The sequence below is a fragment of the Gorilla gorilla genome, chromosome X, assembly GCF_029281585.2.
Source record: "Gorilla gorilla gorilla isolate KB3781 chromosome X, NHGRI_mGorGor1-v2.1_pri, whole genome shotgun sequence".
Lineage (NCBI taxonomy): Eukaryota > Metazoa > Chordata > Mammalia > Primates > Hominidae > Gorilla > Gorilla gorilla.
Window position 1 is genome coordinate 82,905,593 of NC_073247.2, and position 15,840 is coordinate 82,921,432.

Sequence of the window (15,840 nt, forward strand, 5' to 3'; positions counted from 1 at the left end):
TATAGACATATATATATAGACATTATATATAGACATATATATAGACATATATATAGACATATATATAGACATTATATATAGACATATATATATAGACATATATAGACATATATAGACATATATAGACATATATATAGACATATACATAGACATATATATAGACATATAGACATATATATAGACATATATAGACATATAGACATATATAGACATGTATATAGACATATATATATAGACATATATATATAGACATATATATATATATATATGCATGTTTTTGTGTATTGAAAACTCTCCGGAAAATATCTCTGGAAAAAAATATCTTTGGTAAATAACTCTGGTAAATATCATGCCAGTAGGACTGTTTTATTTTTTTACAGGCTGAAGTGCAGTGATGTGATCTTGGCTCACTGCAACCTCCACCTCCCAGGTTCAAGCAATTCTCGTGTCTCAGCCACCCGCATAGCTGGGACTACAGGCATGCACGATCACGCCTGGCTAATGTTTTCTGTTTTTAGTAGAGACGGGGTTTCACCATGTTGGCCAGGCTGGTCTTGAACTCCTGGCCTCAAGTGATCCACCCACCTCGGCCTCCTGAAGTGTTAGGATTACAGGCATGAGGCATGAGCCACTGTACCCGGCTTTTTTTTTTTTTTTTTTTTTTTTTTTTTTTTGAGACAAGGTTTTACTCTGTTGCCCAGGCTGGAGTGCAGTGGCACAAACACGGCTCACTGCGGCCTCAACCTCCTGGGCTCAAGCAATTCTGCCACCTCAGCCTCCGAAGTAGCTGGGACCACAGGTGCTCACCATCATGCCCAGCTAATTAAAAAGATTTTTTTTTTAGTAGAAATGGAGGTCTCACCATGTTGCCCAGGCTGAGGACTTTCAAAGGTTGGAACCATAGAGCTCTACAGGAAGAGTTAAAGAGGAAGCTGTAAGGTTCCTCGAAACCTGAGAGATTGACTGGACGTGGTGGCTGAAGCCTATAAGCCCAGCACTTTGGGAGGCCAAGGCAGGCAGATCACGAGGTCAGGAGTTCAAGACCAGCCTGGTCAACATGATGAAACCCCGTCTCTACTAAAAATACAAAAATTAGTCGGGCGTGTTGGCACGTGCCTGTAATCCCAGCTACTCAGGAGGCTGAGGCAGGAGAATTGCTTGAACCCGGGAGGCGGAGGTTGCAGTGAGCTGAGATCGCACCACTGAATTTCAGCCTGGGCAACAGAGCGAGACTCCGTCTCAAAAACAAAAACAAACAAACAAATAAAAAACCTGAGGAATGAAGCATTGTGGATGTTATTTATGCAGGAGGCTAGGACCAAATTCATGTGGGTGTGAAGTGTAAGCTCAGGGCGACCTAAGATATAAAGGGCAATCTGGGGTCTCGAACCCAGATTGGAGATCACAGAAAATAGGATTTTAGAGCTAGAAGAGACTTTAGAGATCTTCTCATGTATCACTCTCATTTTACAAATGAGTAAACCAAAGCCAGAAGAGTGAAACTGACTTGTTTAGGCTCTGGAGTCAGACTGCCTGCATTTGTACCTCTACTCTACCACTTAGTAATTCTGGACCTTAAGCATGTCTCCTTATCCTAAGTCTCATTTTCCTCTGTGAAATGAAAACAGAGTTTATACATTTGTTGTGAGACTAAATGAGATAATCCACATAAAGCACTTAGCATGGTACCTAATATATAATAAAAACCCAATAAATGTTACTTATCAATATTAGTGTAATTAGTATCAATTATTCAACTAGTTAGTGACAAAACTATGACAAGGACTCAGATCTCCTGACTCAATCTAGTGTTCTTTTCACTGCACCAGAGTTATGTCTATGGTCCAAAAAAGTGGTGCCAACTCAAGTCTATGTGGGGCTGGGCACGGTGGTGGCTCATGCCCATAATCCCAGCACTTTGGGAGGGGCCAAGGCTAGTGGATCACTTGAGGTCAGGGGTTCGAGACCAGCCTGGCCAACATGGTGAAACCCCATCTCTACTAAAAATACACAGAGTTTGCAGTGAGCCGAGATCGCGCCACCGCACTCCAGCTTGGTTACAGAGAGAGACTCCGCCTCAAAAAAAAAAAAAAATACAAAAATTAGCTGGGCTTGGCGGCGGGTGCCTGTAATCCCAGCTACTCAGAAGGCTGAGGCAGGAGAATTGCTTGAACCTGGGAGGTGGAGGTTGCAGCGAGCCAAGATCACACCATTGCACTCCAGCCTGAGCAACAGAGGGAGACTCCACCTCAAAAAAAAAAAAAAAAAAAAAAAAAAAAGCTATTTGGGGCTAAAATCTGAGTACTTCACTCTAGGGTGCACTTTACGAGCAAGTACCAACCCTGATGTCTGGAAAATAGTAAACCCTTAAGAAATGTTCATTGGCCAGGTACGGTGGTTCACACCTGTAATCCCAGAACTGGGAGGCTGAGATGGACAGATCGCTTGAGCTCAGGAGTTTGAGACTAGCATGGGCAAAATGGTGAAACCCCATCTCTATAAAATATACAAAAATTAGCCAGGAATGGTGGCACACATCTGCAGTCCCAGCTACTCAGGAGGCTGAGGCAGGAGAATCACTTGAACCCGGGAGGCAGAGGTTGCAGTGAGACAAGATCGCACCACTGCACTCCAGCCTGGACAACAGACTCTGTCTCAGAAAAAAAAAGTCATTAACTGAAAATATATTTATTTATTTATTTATTTATTTAAGACAGGGTCTCATCCCAGGCTGGAGTGCAGTGGCACCATCATGGCTCACTGTAGCATCGATCTCCCAGGCTCAAGCAATTCTCCCACGTCAGCCTCCCGAGTAGCTAGGATTACAGGCATGAGCCACCATGCCCAGCTAATTTTTTATTTTTTGTAGTGATGGGGTCTCACTATGTTGCCTAGGCTGTGAAAAGATTTTTTAAAACAATAACAGACAGAGTTGGGAGGGTGGCTTCTAAAACAAGGACCAGGTTGGGCATGGTGGCTCACACCTGTAATCCCAGCACTTTTGGAGGCCAAGGTGGGTGGATCGCCTGAGCTCAGTAGTTCCAGACCAGCCTGGGCAAAATGACAAAACCCTTTCTCTACCAAAAAATACAAAAAATTAGCCAGGCGTCGTGGTGCACACCTGTGTTCCCAGCCAGTTGGGAGGCTGAGATGGGAGGATCGATTGAACCTGGGAGGTGGAGGTTGCAGTGAGCCAAGATCGCGCCACTGCACTCCAGCCTGGCAATAGAGTGAGACCCTGTCTAAAAAAAAAAAAAAAAAAAGACAAGGACTAGAAATCTTTCACAGAAACACATAAGAAAAGACTTAGGGAAGAGAAAAAGCAAATATATGGACGTTCTATATACGTTCGTGAAGATCAGGGATGAATAGAGGTGGTACCTTCTGAGAGTCCTTGAATTTTTTTCACTGTTATTTGTGTTCATCTTTCCATGTGTTTATTAGCAAAAATCCTGTAAAAACGCTACATGTGAATTGTGTGTTTCTTCAGAGCTGGGTAGAGTAAGAAGTGGGGAAATGTCAACCTCAATTCAAATTCATAGAGCCAGTTTGGCAAAAGACCTGTGGTAGGGGCGTGGCACCCAAGTAGAAGAGTGGGCGGTGGCAGTGAAAGAGTCAAGAGAGCCAAACCCCTATGACCTTGAAGAGGAAAAAAAACAAATTGTGAATGGGGGGACATTTGAGAAAATAAACTCTGGGGTTTCAAACTGGGAGAAAAGCCTGTGTCTTCTAAATCCTGCCATTATCTGTTTGTAGCTTACAGCTACAGTGGTTTCTGGGAGCCTCCTATTAATCTTGTTTCCTGCCCAATGTCTTTTTGTTTTCCAAGACCATCTTGCTAATTCTGTCTCTTGACTAATGTTATTTTGCAACATTTTCACAGCTGAACAACCCTGACCTCTCTATCTGCATGCTTTAAAGTCATGATGGTGTTTTTACCATCCCACCAATCCTTTAGCTCGTCCTCCTAAATTATCTGGTCCTATGACGTGTGGTCATTTTTATCTGTCCAGGATTTCAAGGTATACTCTCAACAGTAAAGGCTCCACAAACATCTGTTGATTGATGGTAGAGTTTATAATCTAGTTGGGGAGACAATATGCCCTCATGAAATGAAAAGCCATGTAAGCAGAAGCACAAAGTTAAAGAATACAAGCCGGGCGCGGTCGCTCACGCCTGTAATCCCAGCACTTTGGGAGGCCGAGGCGGGTGGATCACTGAGGTCAGGAGTTCAAGACCAGCCTGGCCAACATGGTGAAACTCCGTCTCTACTAAAAATACAAAAATTAGCCAGGTGTGGTGGCACTCGCCTGTAATCCCAGCTACCAGGGAGGCTGAGGCAGGAGAATTGCTTGAACTCAAGAAGTGGAAAGTACAGTGAGCCGACATCGCACCACTGCACTCCAGCCTGGGTGACAAAGCAAGACTCTGTCTCAAAAAAATAAATAAATAAAAAATAAAAATACAAACTGAGTTCATAGAGGTTCAGGAGATGCAAATTGGAGAAGTGGCCTGTCAGGTTGGGCTAGTCAGGAAAAGTTTCCAAGGGCAGGTTAGTTTTGAGCTTTGAATTGGAAATTTAAGGAGGTGATGGACATGAGTTGGTGGAGAGGTGGACCTTTTCAAACAAATGCACAAAGAGAGATAATGCAAGATTTAACTCAGGCCAGGACAGGTGCCTGCCCCACCCTGCCATTTCCCTGTCTCAGTAACTCTGCATGATCTGCCATCATAGCTGTTTCAGTTAGAAGAGATCTCCTTGTGACCTAGTGCCACAAGGCTCTCTCCTCTACCAAATTCACCACTCATGCAGCACTTATCAGGCACCCTTAGCTGGGGTGAAGGAGAAAGGGGCACGTGCAGGGAATGTTTGCAGGTATCGTGAGCAACTATGTCTCATCTCTCTAGTCTGGACCTCAGATGGGAATATATGGCCTTTTGTATACACCTAGGTAACAGGTGGAGGACAAATGCATGTTGGAGCAGAAGAAGGCAGGAATATGGAGAACCAATATGGCTATTTTACCATGATCAGGCTAATATCACTTTGGAGGCCCAATGTGCTGCCACCGCTGAAAAATCCTGGGTTGCATGGATATCCTTCTGCACAGGAGGAAGGCCGCATCATCACAGAACATAATAGAAACACTGCAAGTGGCAGACAAGCCAAATTACAGTCCCTGCCCCTCAGAGGTTGCTGTCTAACAGTTGGAACAGGGCCAGGCAAAAAATGCATAGGACATGTTTATTTAAAAGTTGTTAAATGTCCAAATGCTATTTGTGATACTTCATTTAATAAATGATATTTGCCGAGCACTGTGGCTCACACCTGTAATCCCAACACTTTGGGAGGCCAAGGCAGGTGGATCACCAGAGGCCAGGAGTTCAAGACCAGCCTGACCAAAATGGTGAAAACCCATCTCTACTAAAAATACAAATATTAGCTGGGAATGGTGGCAGGCACCTGTAATCCCAGCTACTCGGGAGGCTGAGGCAGGAGAATCGCCTGAACCTGGGAGGCGGAGGTTGCAGTGAGCCGAGATCGTGCCATTGCACTCCAGCCTGGGTGACAGAGCGAGACCCTGTCTCAAAAAAAAAATAAATAAGAGCTCACAGTTTATTGGGAGAGACAGATAAGTAAACAAATAATTATAATACAATATAGTTTGTGCTATATAACATAAGACTGCACAAAGTGCTTAGGAATGCAGAAAAAAAAGGAGAACTAATCACACCTAAGGGAGACAGGGAAGGCTGAATAGTTTTCCAAAATAAGAGACGTGGAGAGGAATGACAAGAGGGATGATATCCCAGGATGCAGAGAGAAAGGTATAAAAGGGCATGGTATTTCCAGGAAATAGTGTGAAACTCTGCTTGTAACTTAGTGTGCAGGAAAGGTGTGAAGTGGCCTGAATCTGAGGAGCCTGGCATGCCTTGCTAGGGAATTTGAACTTTATCACACAGGCAATGGGGAAAATCAGAGGAAGATTTAACCAGGGAAATTACATGATCAAAAAAACAAAATTTATAGCTAGGCGCGGTGGCTCATGCCTGTAATCCCAGCACTTTCAGAGGCCAAGGCAGGTGGATCACTTGAAGTCAGGAGTTCCAGACCAGCCTGAGAAACATGCTGAAACCCCGTCTCTACAGAAAATACAAAAATTAGCTGGGCGTGGTGGCACATGCCTGTAGTCCCAGCTACTCCGGAGGCTGAGGTGGGAGGATTGCTTGAGTGCAGCAGGTCAAGGCTGCAGTGAGCCAAGATCACACCACTGCATTCCAGTCTGAGTGACAGAGCAAGACCCTGTCTCAAAAAAGGAGGAAAGAAGGAAGGAAGGAAGGAAGGAGAAAGAAAGAAAGAAAGAAGGAAGGAAGGAAAGAAAGAAAGAAAGAAAGAAAGAAAGAAAGAAAGAAAGAAAGAAAGAAAGAAATAAGGAAGGAAAGAAAGAAAGAAATTATACGATCGCATGTAAGTTATATAATCCCAGTTCTGCCTCGTTGGGCAAGTCAATCTCTGAGCATTGTTAGTGTCTTCATCTATAAAATGCAGATAATAGTGGTACCTACCTCATGGGGTTGAATTGAGGAGTAAATGATTGAGGAGTAAATGATTGAGGAGTAAATGAACTAATGTTCGTAAAGCAATTTGCACAGAGACTGGCACATAATAAGGGCTCCATAAATTTTAGCCATAATTACCAGACATGTTTCTTAGAATGGTAACCTTGTTGGCAGCTCTGAATATAAACTGTAGTGAGGTAAAGACTGATGGAAGGAGATCCAATTAAGATGATACTGCACCTTTTTTTTTTGACAGGGTGTTATTCTGTCACCCAGGCTGGAGCACAGTGGCATGATCTTGGCTCACTGCAACCTCCACCTCTTGGGTTCAAGCGACTCTCCCACCTCAGCCTCCCAAGTAGCTGGGACTACAGGTGCGTGCCCCACACCAGGCTAATTTTTCTATTTTTAGCAGAGATGGGTTTCACCATGTTGGCCAGGCTGGTCTCAAACTCCTGACCTCAAGTGATCCGCCTGCCTCGACCTCCCAAAGTGCTGATATTACAGGCGTCAGGCACTGCACCCGGCTGATCCTACAATTTAAATGCAGTTATAAATAGGTCTTGAACTGGGATTTGGATGTAGAAAGTTACGGAGATGAAGAAGTAATGGGTAATTACCTCTAAGCTGCTGCTTGGAGCTTGGGAGACTGGGTAGATCAGGACTACCATAAGTCAAATTCAGAGATAAGGGTAGCCAGAGGATAGGGGTGCGGGTGCAGGAACAGATAATGAGTTTGGACCTGTTGAATGAGAAGTGAAGCCGTTGGAGATGTGAACCTGGAGAATATCGGTGTTGAAGGGAAAGCCAGAAGAGCCAGTGGAGGAAACTGATTGGTAAGTGAGACCTCACTGTCAGTGGGAACTGCGTATGGGGGGATGAAGGCGGGTGGAGGGAGGAGGAAGGGGGTGAGGAGGAACACCACCGTGGGCTAACCATTTGTTTATGTTACACAAGCCCCCCACCCAACTCTCCAACGTGCATACATCCTATTTTCTAGTCAGTTCCTTGCTTCTTGCTTCTTGGTCTCCTGCATCTTTAAGAGAAGAATTTTTTCCCTTTTGCCGTCTCCTAAATGAAGGAGGGAAAGGGCTAGCACCTCTCAATCTGGTCACCTACGCGACTCCGAATCACAAGGGAGACAATGGAAAGGGGGAAAGGGCGAAAAACGATTCTTAAGAAAAGAAAGAGTCCGCGACGACTTCTAATAATTAAAGTTCCACCTCGTTATATCCTGCCACGCCGCTCTCCTGCCGCCGTATCGGGCTCCTGGCCGCGAAGCAGGACGGGAGATGTAGTCCTCAAGAGTGACCAGGGTGGCACGACTGCAGAACTCGGTTTCCCGACTGGCTTTCGAGGCGCGTGCGCAGATGGCTGCCCCGGCGAGTGGTAAACAGAGACGTCAGGAGGGGGCTGCTGCTTGGAGCAAAACAAAAGGGAAACCCGGGGGGCGGGGGGTGGGGGGGGGTTGATAGGGGAATCGGTGCGGGAATAAGGGAGGCCGCAGCCGCGGGGACCCGGACCCTATTAAGAGTGGCGAGAAGGGAAGAGGCGGGGGAAGGGGGAGTCAGGGGAGGGGCAAGTGACGCGGGGGAGCGGGGCGTGGGGGAGGGCAGCAATCCGGGTGGAGGAAATTTGGGAGGAGTGTCCGGGGGGCAGCAACTTAAAAGGGGGAGGGAACTGCGGCTAAGGAGACGTTCGGTGATGGGAGCGCAATGTATGAGGGGATACAGTGCCTCAGGTTTAAAAGAGCAGGAAGCTGAGTGAGAGGTTGCAGAAAAAGTGTCTTCGCTTGGCAGAGGTTACAGGTGGCATCTCGGAAAGAGCTTTGAGGCTACAGGCTGTAGTTGGGAAGGGGATCGGAGAACTGTGTGAAGGGACAGCTTAGGGACTAGCGTCCTGGGACTAGGGGGAAGTTCGCGACTTGAAGACTGGCAGGAATGTGCCTCCTGGCCCTCGATGCTTCCCCCCTGAGGGGAGGCATCGTGAGGGACTGTGGCAGGCTTTACTGAACGCTGAGCCGGGGAGGTCCAACTCCACGTATGGATCCGGGGAATGAGAATTCAGCCACAGAGGCTGCCGCGATCATAGACCTAGATCCCGACTTCGAACCCCAGAGCCGTCCCCGCTCCTGCACCTGGCCCCTTCCCCGACCAGAGATCGCTAACCAGCCGTCCGAGCCGCCCGAGGTGGAGCCAGGTCTGGGGGAAAAGGTACACACGGAGGGGCGCTCAGAGCCGATCCTGTTGCCCTCTCGGCTCCCAGAGCCGGCCGGGGGCCCCCAGCCCGGAATCCTGGGGGCTGTAACAGGTCCTCGGAAGGGAGGCTCCCGCCGGAATGCCTGGGGAAATCAGTCATATGCAGAACTCATCAGCCAGGCCATTGAAAGCGCCCCGGAGAAGCGACTGACACTTGCCCAGATCTACGAGTGGATGGTCCGTACTGTACCCTACTTCAAGGACAAGGGTGACAGCAACAGCTCAGCAGGATGGAAGGTAATTATGACCCTCTTACCTTCTTCCCAACACCATCTACCCCCTGGACCCCCTAGCCTCCCTTACTTCTACTCTGGGGCCCCTTTTACTACCTCCCACCCCCACCCCCTTTGGGAAGCCCAGAGATCCACCTTCAATCTCCAGTTAGACAAACATTTACTTAGTACATAGTATATGCCACACTCGGTGCTTGATGCTGAAGGATCACAGATGAATAAGACACTGTCCCTGCCCTGGAGAAAATTGAATTCTCTGCTCACTGCTCAACACTCGCAGCACTTTGGCTTGGGCTGCCCCAAACACTTATTCCCACAGAGAAGTCTTTATCCTATGTACAGCAGGAACTGTGTGGATTCCCCACATGAACCTACCCTTCCCTCCTCCCCCATCTCCCACCCCAACACCTTTTCTCCCATTCCTGTGGGATTACTTGGACTCCCTGCTTGCCTCCCAATACCTCAGTGTAGTGGTACTGTTCTAGCACTGCTCTACCCAGGAGGAGGGAGTGCAGTGGCAAAGGGTAAAAACAATAATATTCATGGGGAAAGGTAGCTGATCTCATGCACTAAGAAGAAAAAGGGCTGTGAGCTGCCACTTGGCTCAGCTTACCCTGTGCTGCCAAGAAACTCTCCCTTGTAAGGGGCTATCCAAGTTTTGGGGGGAAGTCATCCTTTACTGTTAAGGAATATTAGTCATGAAGAAGGAGGTAGGGCTCTGACTTTAGAGCACAAAGTTGGGAGTTCCCTTGGCCTTCTGTGAAGAAACTGTGATAGAATATCTCAAAGGATACTCTGAAAAACTTGTCCTGAGAAATATGGGGCTGTAATCACAAAACTGGGGAGCCTCAAGCCCTATTGCTGGCTTGTACCTCTCTAGGTGGTGAGGTCAGCATATAACCAAGTACAGAAGGTTGGATGAGCAGAGGAACTTCCCCTAGGTATAGGAGACTGAGGGATCAGATCTGTGCTATCCCTAGGGGCTGGGCAGAACAGAAGATAGGACAGCTGACTGAGACCCTTGGCACTATTTCTGGGTAGACTGCCACGCCACAGTCTCAGCTCATAAAAAGCTCCCCTCCTTGGACCCAGCCTACACAGCTGTTTTTCTTTTCCCTTAGGTTCATTTTCCAGGGTAGAGGAAATAACAAGTTGTTAGTTATATTGTGGGAGTATAGTCCATCCTTATAATCTACACTTCTGTGGGGCTTTAGAGTTTACAAAGTAGTTTTTCAAGTTTTTATTTTATTAATCTTTACAGCAATTCTGAGATTCCACATTTTACACATTAGGAAACTAGGTACCGAAAGGTTAGGAAACTCACCTAATAACAGCAGGGTGAGGACTTGAACTCAGGTCTAACTATAAATCATATTCTCTAAAAAGAGCCTGACTTGCTCTAATTGGAATGAGGGCAAAGTCAAATCAGGCTGAGCCTGGGACTTCAAGGCCCCCCCACCCCTCTCTGAGGGGAAGTCTCATGCCTGAACTGATGATATGCCAAGGTTACTCCCACCCCACCAGGGGGCGGCACTCACTTAGAACAAGAAAGTTTAGATTAGGTGGCTTAGGGAGCAATTAGCAGTCACCCCCACCACCCTGCCCTCCAACATGTAAGAGTTATGGGCTTTTGGGAAACTGACCTCTCCAATTAAGAGTCTGTGTACCACTTGCTAGTTCCAAGGCCTAAAGAAGAGGAGACAAACGGGCCTTGTGGCTATTAAGTAGTAGGGAAAGGAATGGATCTTCTCAAGTAGATCCAGAATTAGAGGATAAAAAGAGGAGAAATCATAGTGCCAGGTCATGGTCATTGTGGTCCTTAGTTACTATGAGGTGAGGCCGGATGGACAAGTGCCACTCCTTGAAGGAACATCAGCACAGTTGAAATGTCATTACCTCAGGGTCCCAGGAACACAAGGAGTTCTTTGGCTAAAGAGCCCTGGAACAAGAAGCATCATTCCCCAGGCAAAGGGTCTCCTTATCTTAAGAGCACCAGTCAGAGAAACAAGTAGTTTCTGACCGTCCCATGGCCTCAGCCTCCTAGTTGCTCTAAGCACTTCTGGGCTCCTCCTGAATTTCTAAACTAAAGACCTCCAAGTGGGAGGTCAAATGCCCCCAAGGTTGAAGAGTTTATGCACAAATTCCTGAGAAATGGGGGAAAGGCACTGGGAAGGAGGTAGGGAAAAGAAGGCAGGTTTCGGGAAGGGGGTTGGCCAGGGGAGGGCCAAACCCCTTGTGTAACTAGCCTGCCCCGCGGCAATCAGTAAATATAAGCTGCACTGGGGGCTGAAGAAGCTGCCAATCTCAGCTCCCTGGGCCACTGGAAAGCATCGTTTCCCTAGTAGAATGTCACCAGTGAGGGAGGAAGGGAAAACATACAGCTTCCAATACCCAAGGCACTGAAGAGCTGGCAGAGCCTCAAGGGGAGCCTCACCATTGTCAACCCAGGGGCAACCCACCAATCAGGTACAAATATTGATTATGTACTGTGAGCTTGAGTAGGTATAGAGTATGTGCTGTGAGCTTGGTGCTCTGGGAGGGCTCTGTTGGGGGATGTGGGACTGGAGGACATTACACTTGGCACTTACACTCGATGAGACGAATTGCATGAAACCATAAGCCACACAATATAAATTGGGTGAAATTGTGTGGCGCAGATTTTAAAAATAATATACAAGAAATTTGGCTGCCAAAGTCAAGCAGCCGCTTTATAAAAGAGGTGGAACTGAAGCTTGGTCTTGACGGAACTAGTAAAACTTAGAGAGGGGAGATCCCTCCTCGGAAAAGAGGGGAGGGGAAGATTGCACCTCACGCATTTGAGGCACAGCAGGAAGCCTGAACCTGAACTGAATGTAGTTGAGGATGTGTGTTGTGGATTGGAAGAAATAAGGCTGGGATTCAGGGAGCGGGGAAAAAGGAATCTTTAAATTCTATAGAGAGCTGGGTGGCCCAAATGCTCTGTGGGGAATGGAGCACCTGCTGTGCTGAGATTCCAGCCCTTCAGCCTATTCAGAGAACTGGCTCTGGGCAGGGCGGGTCCGTCCTGGGCTGGTGCTGTACCACTGTCCCGTAAACTCCACCCAAACCTGCACTCAAGGAAAGGGGTGCAATGCTCTTTCCCACCTGAACCTAGTTCTTGCTGGGCAAGGAGCACGTCTCCCCAGTGCCCACCAGCCCCAGGTACTGCCCCCCCACCCCCCACAAAACACACACCAAGCCCTGGGAGGAGCAGAGTACCAGGAGCTTTTCCAGGGTGGGCACCCCCCGTGCTCTCTGCAGTGGATTATTACACGTTATCTCCCACCCGCTGTACAGAGAAGTCTGGAGCAGAGGCTGAGCAGCTTGTCTGGGAGCGGGAAATGTGTGTGGTCTCCCCTCACACCCCACCCCCACCCCTACTTCTACCAGTTTTCCCCCCTGGATTCAACTTTCTTTGAGTCTCCAGGAATACCCCTGCTGTGTTCCAGCACCCTTTTATCTTTTATCTTTTTCTCTTTTTTTGTAAATTATTTAAAGTTTTTCTTAAACTTTAATGACCTGGGAAATGAAGCCCCGAAATGAACCCTGCTGCGGTGGTGGCGCCAAATCCTAAACCCTAGATCATCGGGGTCCAGCATCCTCTTAGACTTGACCGCTGGCCACTGACCTCCCCTACAGTACCTCACGCCCCTTTCCTGCCATCTCTGCCCCTCCAGAACTCGATCCGCCACAACCTGTCCCTGCACAGCAAGTTCATCAAGGTTCACAACGAGGCCACCGGCAAAAGCTCTTGGTGGATGCTGAACCCTGAGGGAGGCAAGAGCGGCAAAGCCCCCCGCCGCCGGGCCGCCTCCATGGATAGCAGCAGCAAGCTGCTCCGGGGCCGCAGTAAAGCCCCCAAGAAGAAACCATCTGTGCTGCCAGCTCCACCCGAAGGTGCCACTCCGACGAGCCCTGTCGGCCACTTTGCCAAGTGGTCAGGCAGCCCTTGCTCTCGAAACCGTGAAGAAGCCGATATGTGGACCACCTTCCGTCCACGAAGCAGTTCAAATGCCAGCAGTGTCAGCACCCGGCTGTCCCCCTTGAGGCCAGAGTCTGAGGTGCTGGCGGAGGAAATACCAGCTTCAGTCAGCAGCTATGCAGGGGGTGTCCCTCCCACCCTCAATGAAGGTCTAGAGCTGTTAGATGGGCTCAATCTCACCTCTTCCCATTCCCTGCTATCTCGGAGTGGTCTCTCTGGCTTCTCTTTGCAGCATCCTGGGGTTACTGGCCCCTTACACACCTACAGCAGCTCCCTTTTCAGCCCAGCAGAGGGGCCCCTGTCAGCAGGAGAAGGGTGCTTCTCCAGCTCCCAGGCTCTGGAGGCCCTGCTCACCTCTGATACGCCACCACCCCCTGCTGATGTCCTCATGACCCAGGTAGATCCCATTCTGTCCCAGGCTCCTACTCTTCTGTTGCTGGGGGGGCTTCCTTCCTCCAGTAAGCTGGCCACGGGCGTCGGCCTGTGTCCCAAGCCCCTAGAGGCTCCAGGCCCCAGCAGTCTGGTTCCCACCCTTTCTATGATAGCACCACCTCCAGTCATGGCAAGTGCCCCCATCCCCAAGGCTCTGGGGACTCCTGTGCTCACACCCCCTACTGAAGCTGCAAGCCAAGACAGAATGCCTCAGGATCTAGATCTTGATATGTATATGGAGAACCTGGAGTGTGACATGGATAACATCATCAGTGACCTCATGGATGAGGGCGAGGGACTGGACTTCAACTTTGAGCCAGGTACAGTACCCCCTAATCACCATAGCACCTCATAGCCTATGACCACTCCTAGGTGCCCAGCTAGTCCCATGATCTGGGCGAAGGGGAGATTTAGGACAAGTGGTAGCCAGAGCTCCTGGGGAACTGGAGGGAAGATGTCATATTACAGTAGCATAGTTTCCGGATGGGACCTCCAGGCCCCTTAGCTGTGCCCACCCCTGCAAGGTAGCACAGAAAAGGTATGTGTATGGAAGTGGGGTAGGTGCCACCATCTTCTTTGGTGGGAATCTGGATGATAGAATGTTGGCAAGCCCCAGGTAAGCCTCTTACCTTATTCTCCGTTTCTTCTTCCCACAGATCCCTGAGTCATGCCTGGAAGCTTTGTCCCCTGCTTCAGAGGTGGAGCCAGGCGTGTTCATATCTACTCTTTACCCTTGAGCCCTCCCCAGGAATTTGGGACCCGGCTTTAGAGCTAGGGTGGGGTCTGGTCACACACAGGTGTTGAAGAAAGTATAGAGATAAAGCTGCCCCATCTGGGGACGATATGGGGAGGGAGATGGGAGGGGAAAGGGGAGAGGGTTTTTCTCACTGTGCCAATTAGGGGGTAAGGCCCCCTCTCAGGAGCCATCATCGGCTTTCCCCATTCCTACCCCCTTAGGCTTTGTAGCAAGATGAGCAATGCTGTTGGAAATGTGAAGTCACCAGTGGCCTTACCCCTGCCTTTGGGAGCAGGATTTTTTGTAGAGAGTCTTATCTGAGCTGAGCCAGGCTAGCTGGAGCCTGGGATTTCTATGCAGTGGCCCCTTAGGCCAGTGATGTGGGGTGGGTGGGCTGTTTAGGGGATCTGGAAGGGCCAAGGTCTGAGCACTGCAGTGGCTCGCCAGGCCAAATCACCCTTAGAAGGCTGCAGATAACAGAAAGGCTTTTTATAAACTTTTAAAGAAATATAAACACAAATATAGAGATTTTTTAACCATGGCAGGGTGCTAGTGGTGGGCAGAATGCTTTTTTTCTTTCTGAAGGCTTTGTGATAGTGACATGATACAAACACTACAGACAATAAATATTAGGAGAGACACAGGGAAGTGGGGAGAGGTGGGGAGTAATAGTAAACACAGGGAAGAGCTCCCCTATGGACCAGGTATAGAGAAAGGTCTATGCAGAAATAGGTTAGAGTTTCCCTAACAAAAAAGCTAACCCAGGTCCCCTCATTCCTTCAACTTGTGCCTGGGAGTGTGTGGTGTTGGGGTGCAGCCACACTCTTCTATGACCCAGCATGGGTTAGTGCTATGGTGGGAGAGTACATTGAAGGCCTGGAATTAGCTTGGGGCCAGGGAAGGGACTGGGAGGGGAGAGAAGAGAAGGAGGGAAGGATTTAGGATGGTAAAGTTAGGTACAGAGACCTCCCTGTTCAAGGCCCCTGACAGCTGTCCCTGCCCTTCTTCCCCTTCCCTGACTGCAGGGGTTATGTGGAAGTGTGTGTGGCAGCAGGCAGCGGGGAGGGGAGGAACAGGGAAGGGGGAGCTGGGGAGCTTGGCTGAGGGTCTGGGAAATGAGCAGGGATGGGGGGGGATGTGGATCAGGTTTACTAGCACCTGCCAGGGAGGCCATCTGGGGCTCCTTCTCCACCCCAGCCCCCAAAGCAGCCCTTCCCCCAGTGCCCTTTGCATCGTCCCCTCCCCCACCCCTGCTGTGGGTTCCCATCATTTCCTGTGTCAGCGCCTGGCCTACCCAGATTGTATCATGTGCTAGATTGGAGTGGGGAAGTGTGTCAAATCAATAAATGAATAAATTCAATAAATGCCTATAACCAGCTCTGGTTTCTGCTGCCTTGCTTCTCCCCTTGGATAAGGGGGAGGGAGGGGAAAAGGCAAAGGGTGGGAGGAAGAAACTGCCCAGAGGCAGAGACATGGAGGAGGGTGGGGGAATTTCACCCCAGGGAGGTGGTGGAGTGTGGGGGTGGAGGGACACCTAACCCCTGCAGGAGTAGGCGGGCTGTGAGATAGGCCTCCCAAGGGGAGGTAGTCTGGTTTGAGAAGACCCCACCCCCTACTCCG

At 49.0% G+C, this 15,840-nt stretch overlaps 1 protein-coding gene across 1 annotated transcript; it reads left to right on the forward strand.

Annotated features, from left to right (window-relative positions):
- The first annotated feature begins 7,921 nt into the window (after positions 1 to 7,921).
- FOXO4 (forkhead box O4) lies at positions 7,922 to 15,598 on the forward strand. Its single transcript, XM_055376142.2, has 3 exons — positions 7,922 to 9,056; positions 12,748 to 13,804; positions 14,141 to 15,598. The coding sequence occupies exons 1-3, from the start codon at positions 8,604 to 8,606 to the stop codon at positions 14,146 to 14,148; spliced, it is 1,518 nt and encodes a 505-aa protein (XP_055232117.1). The 5' UTR covers positions 7,922 to 8,603; the 3' UTR covers positions 14,149 to 15,598.
- The last annotated feature ends 242 nt before the right edge of the window (positions 15,599 to 15,840 follow it).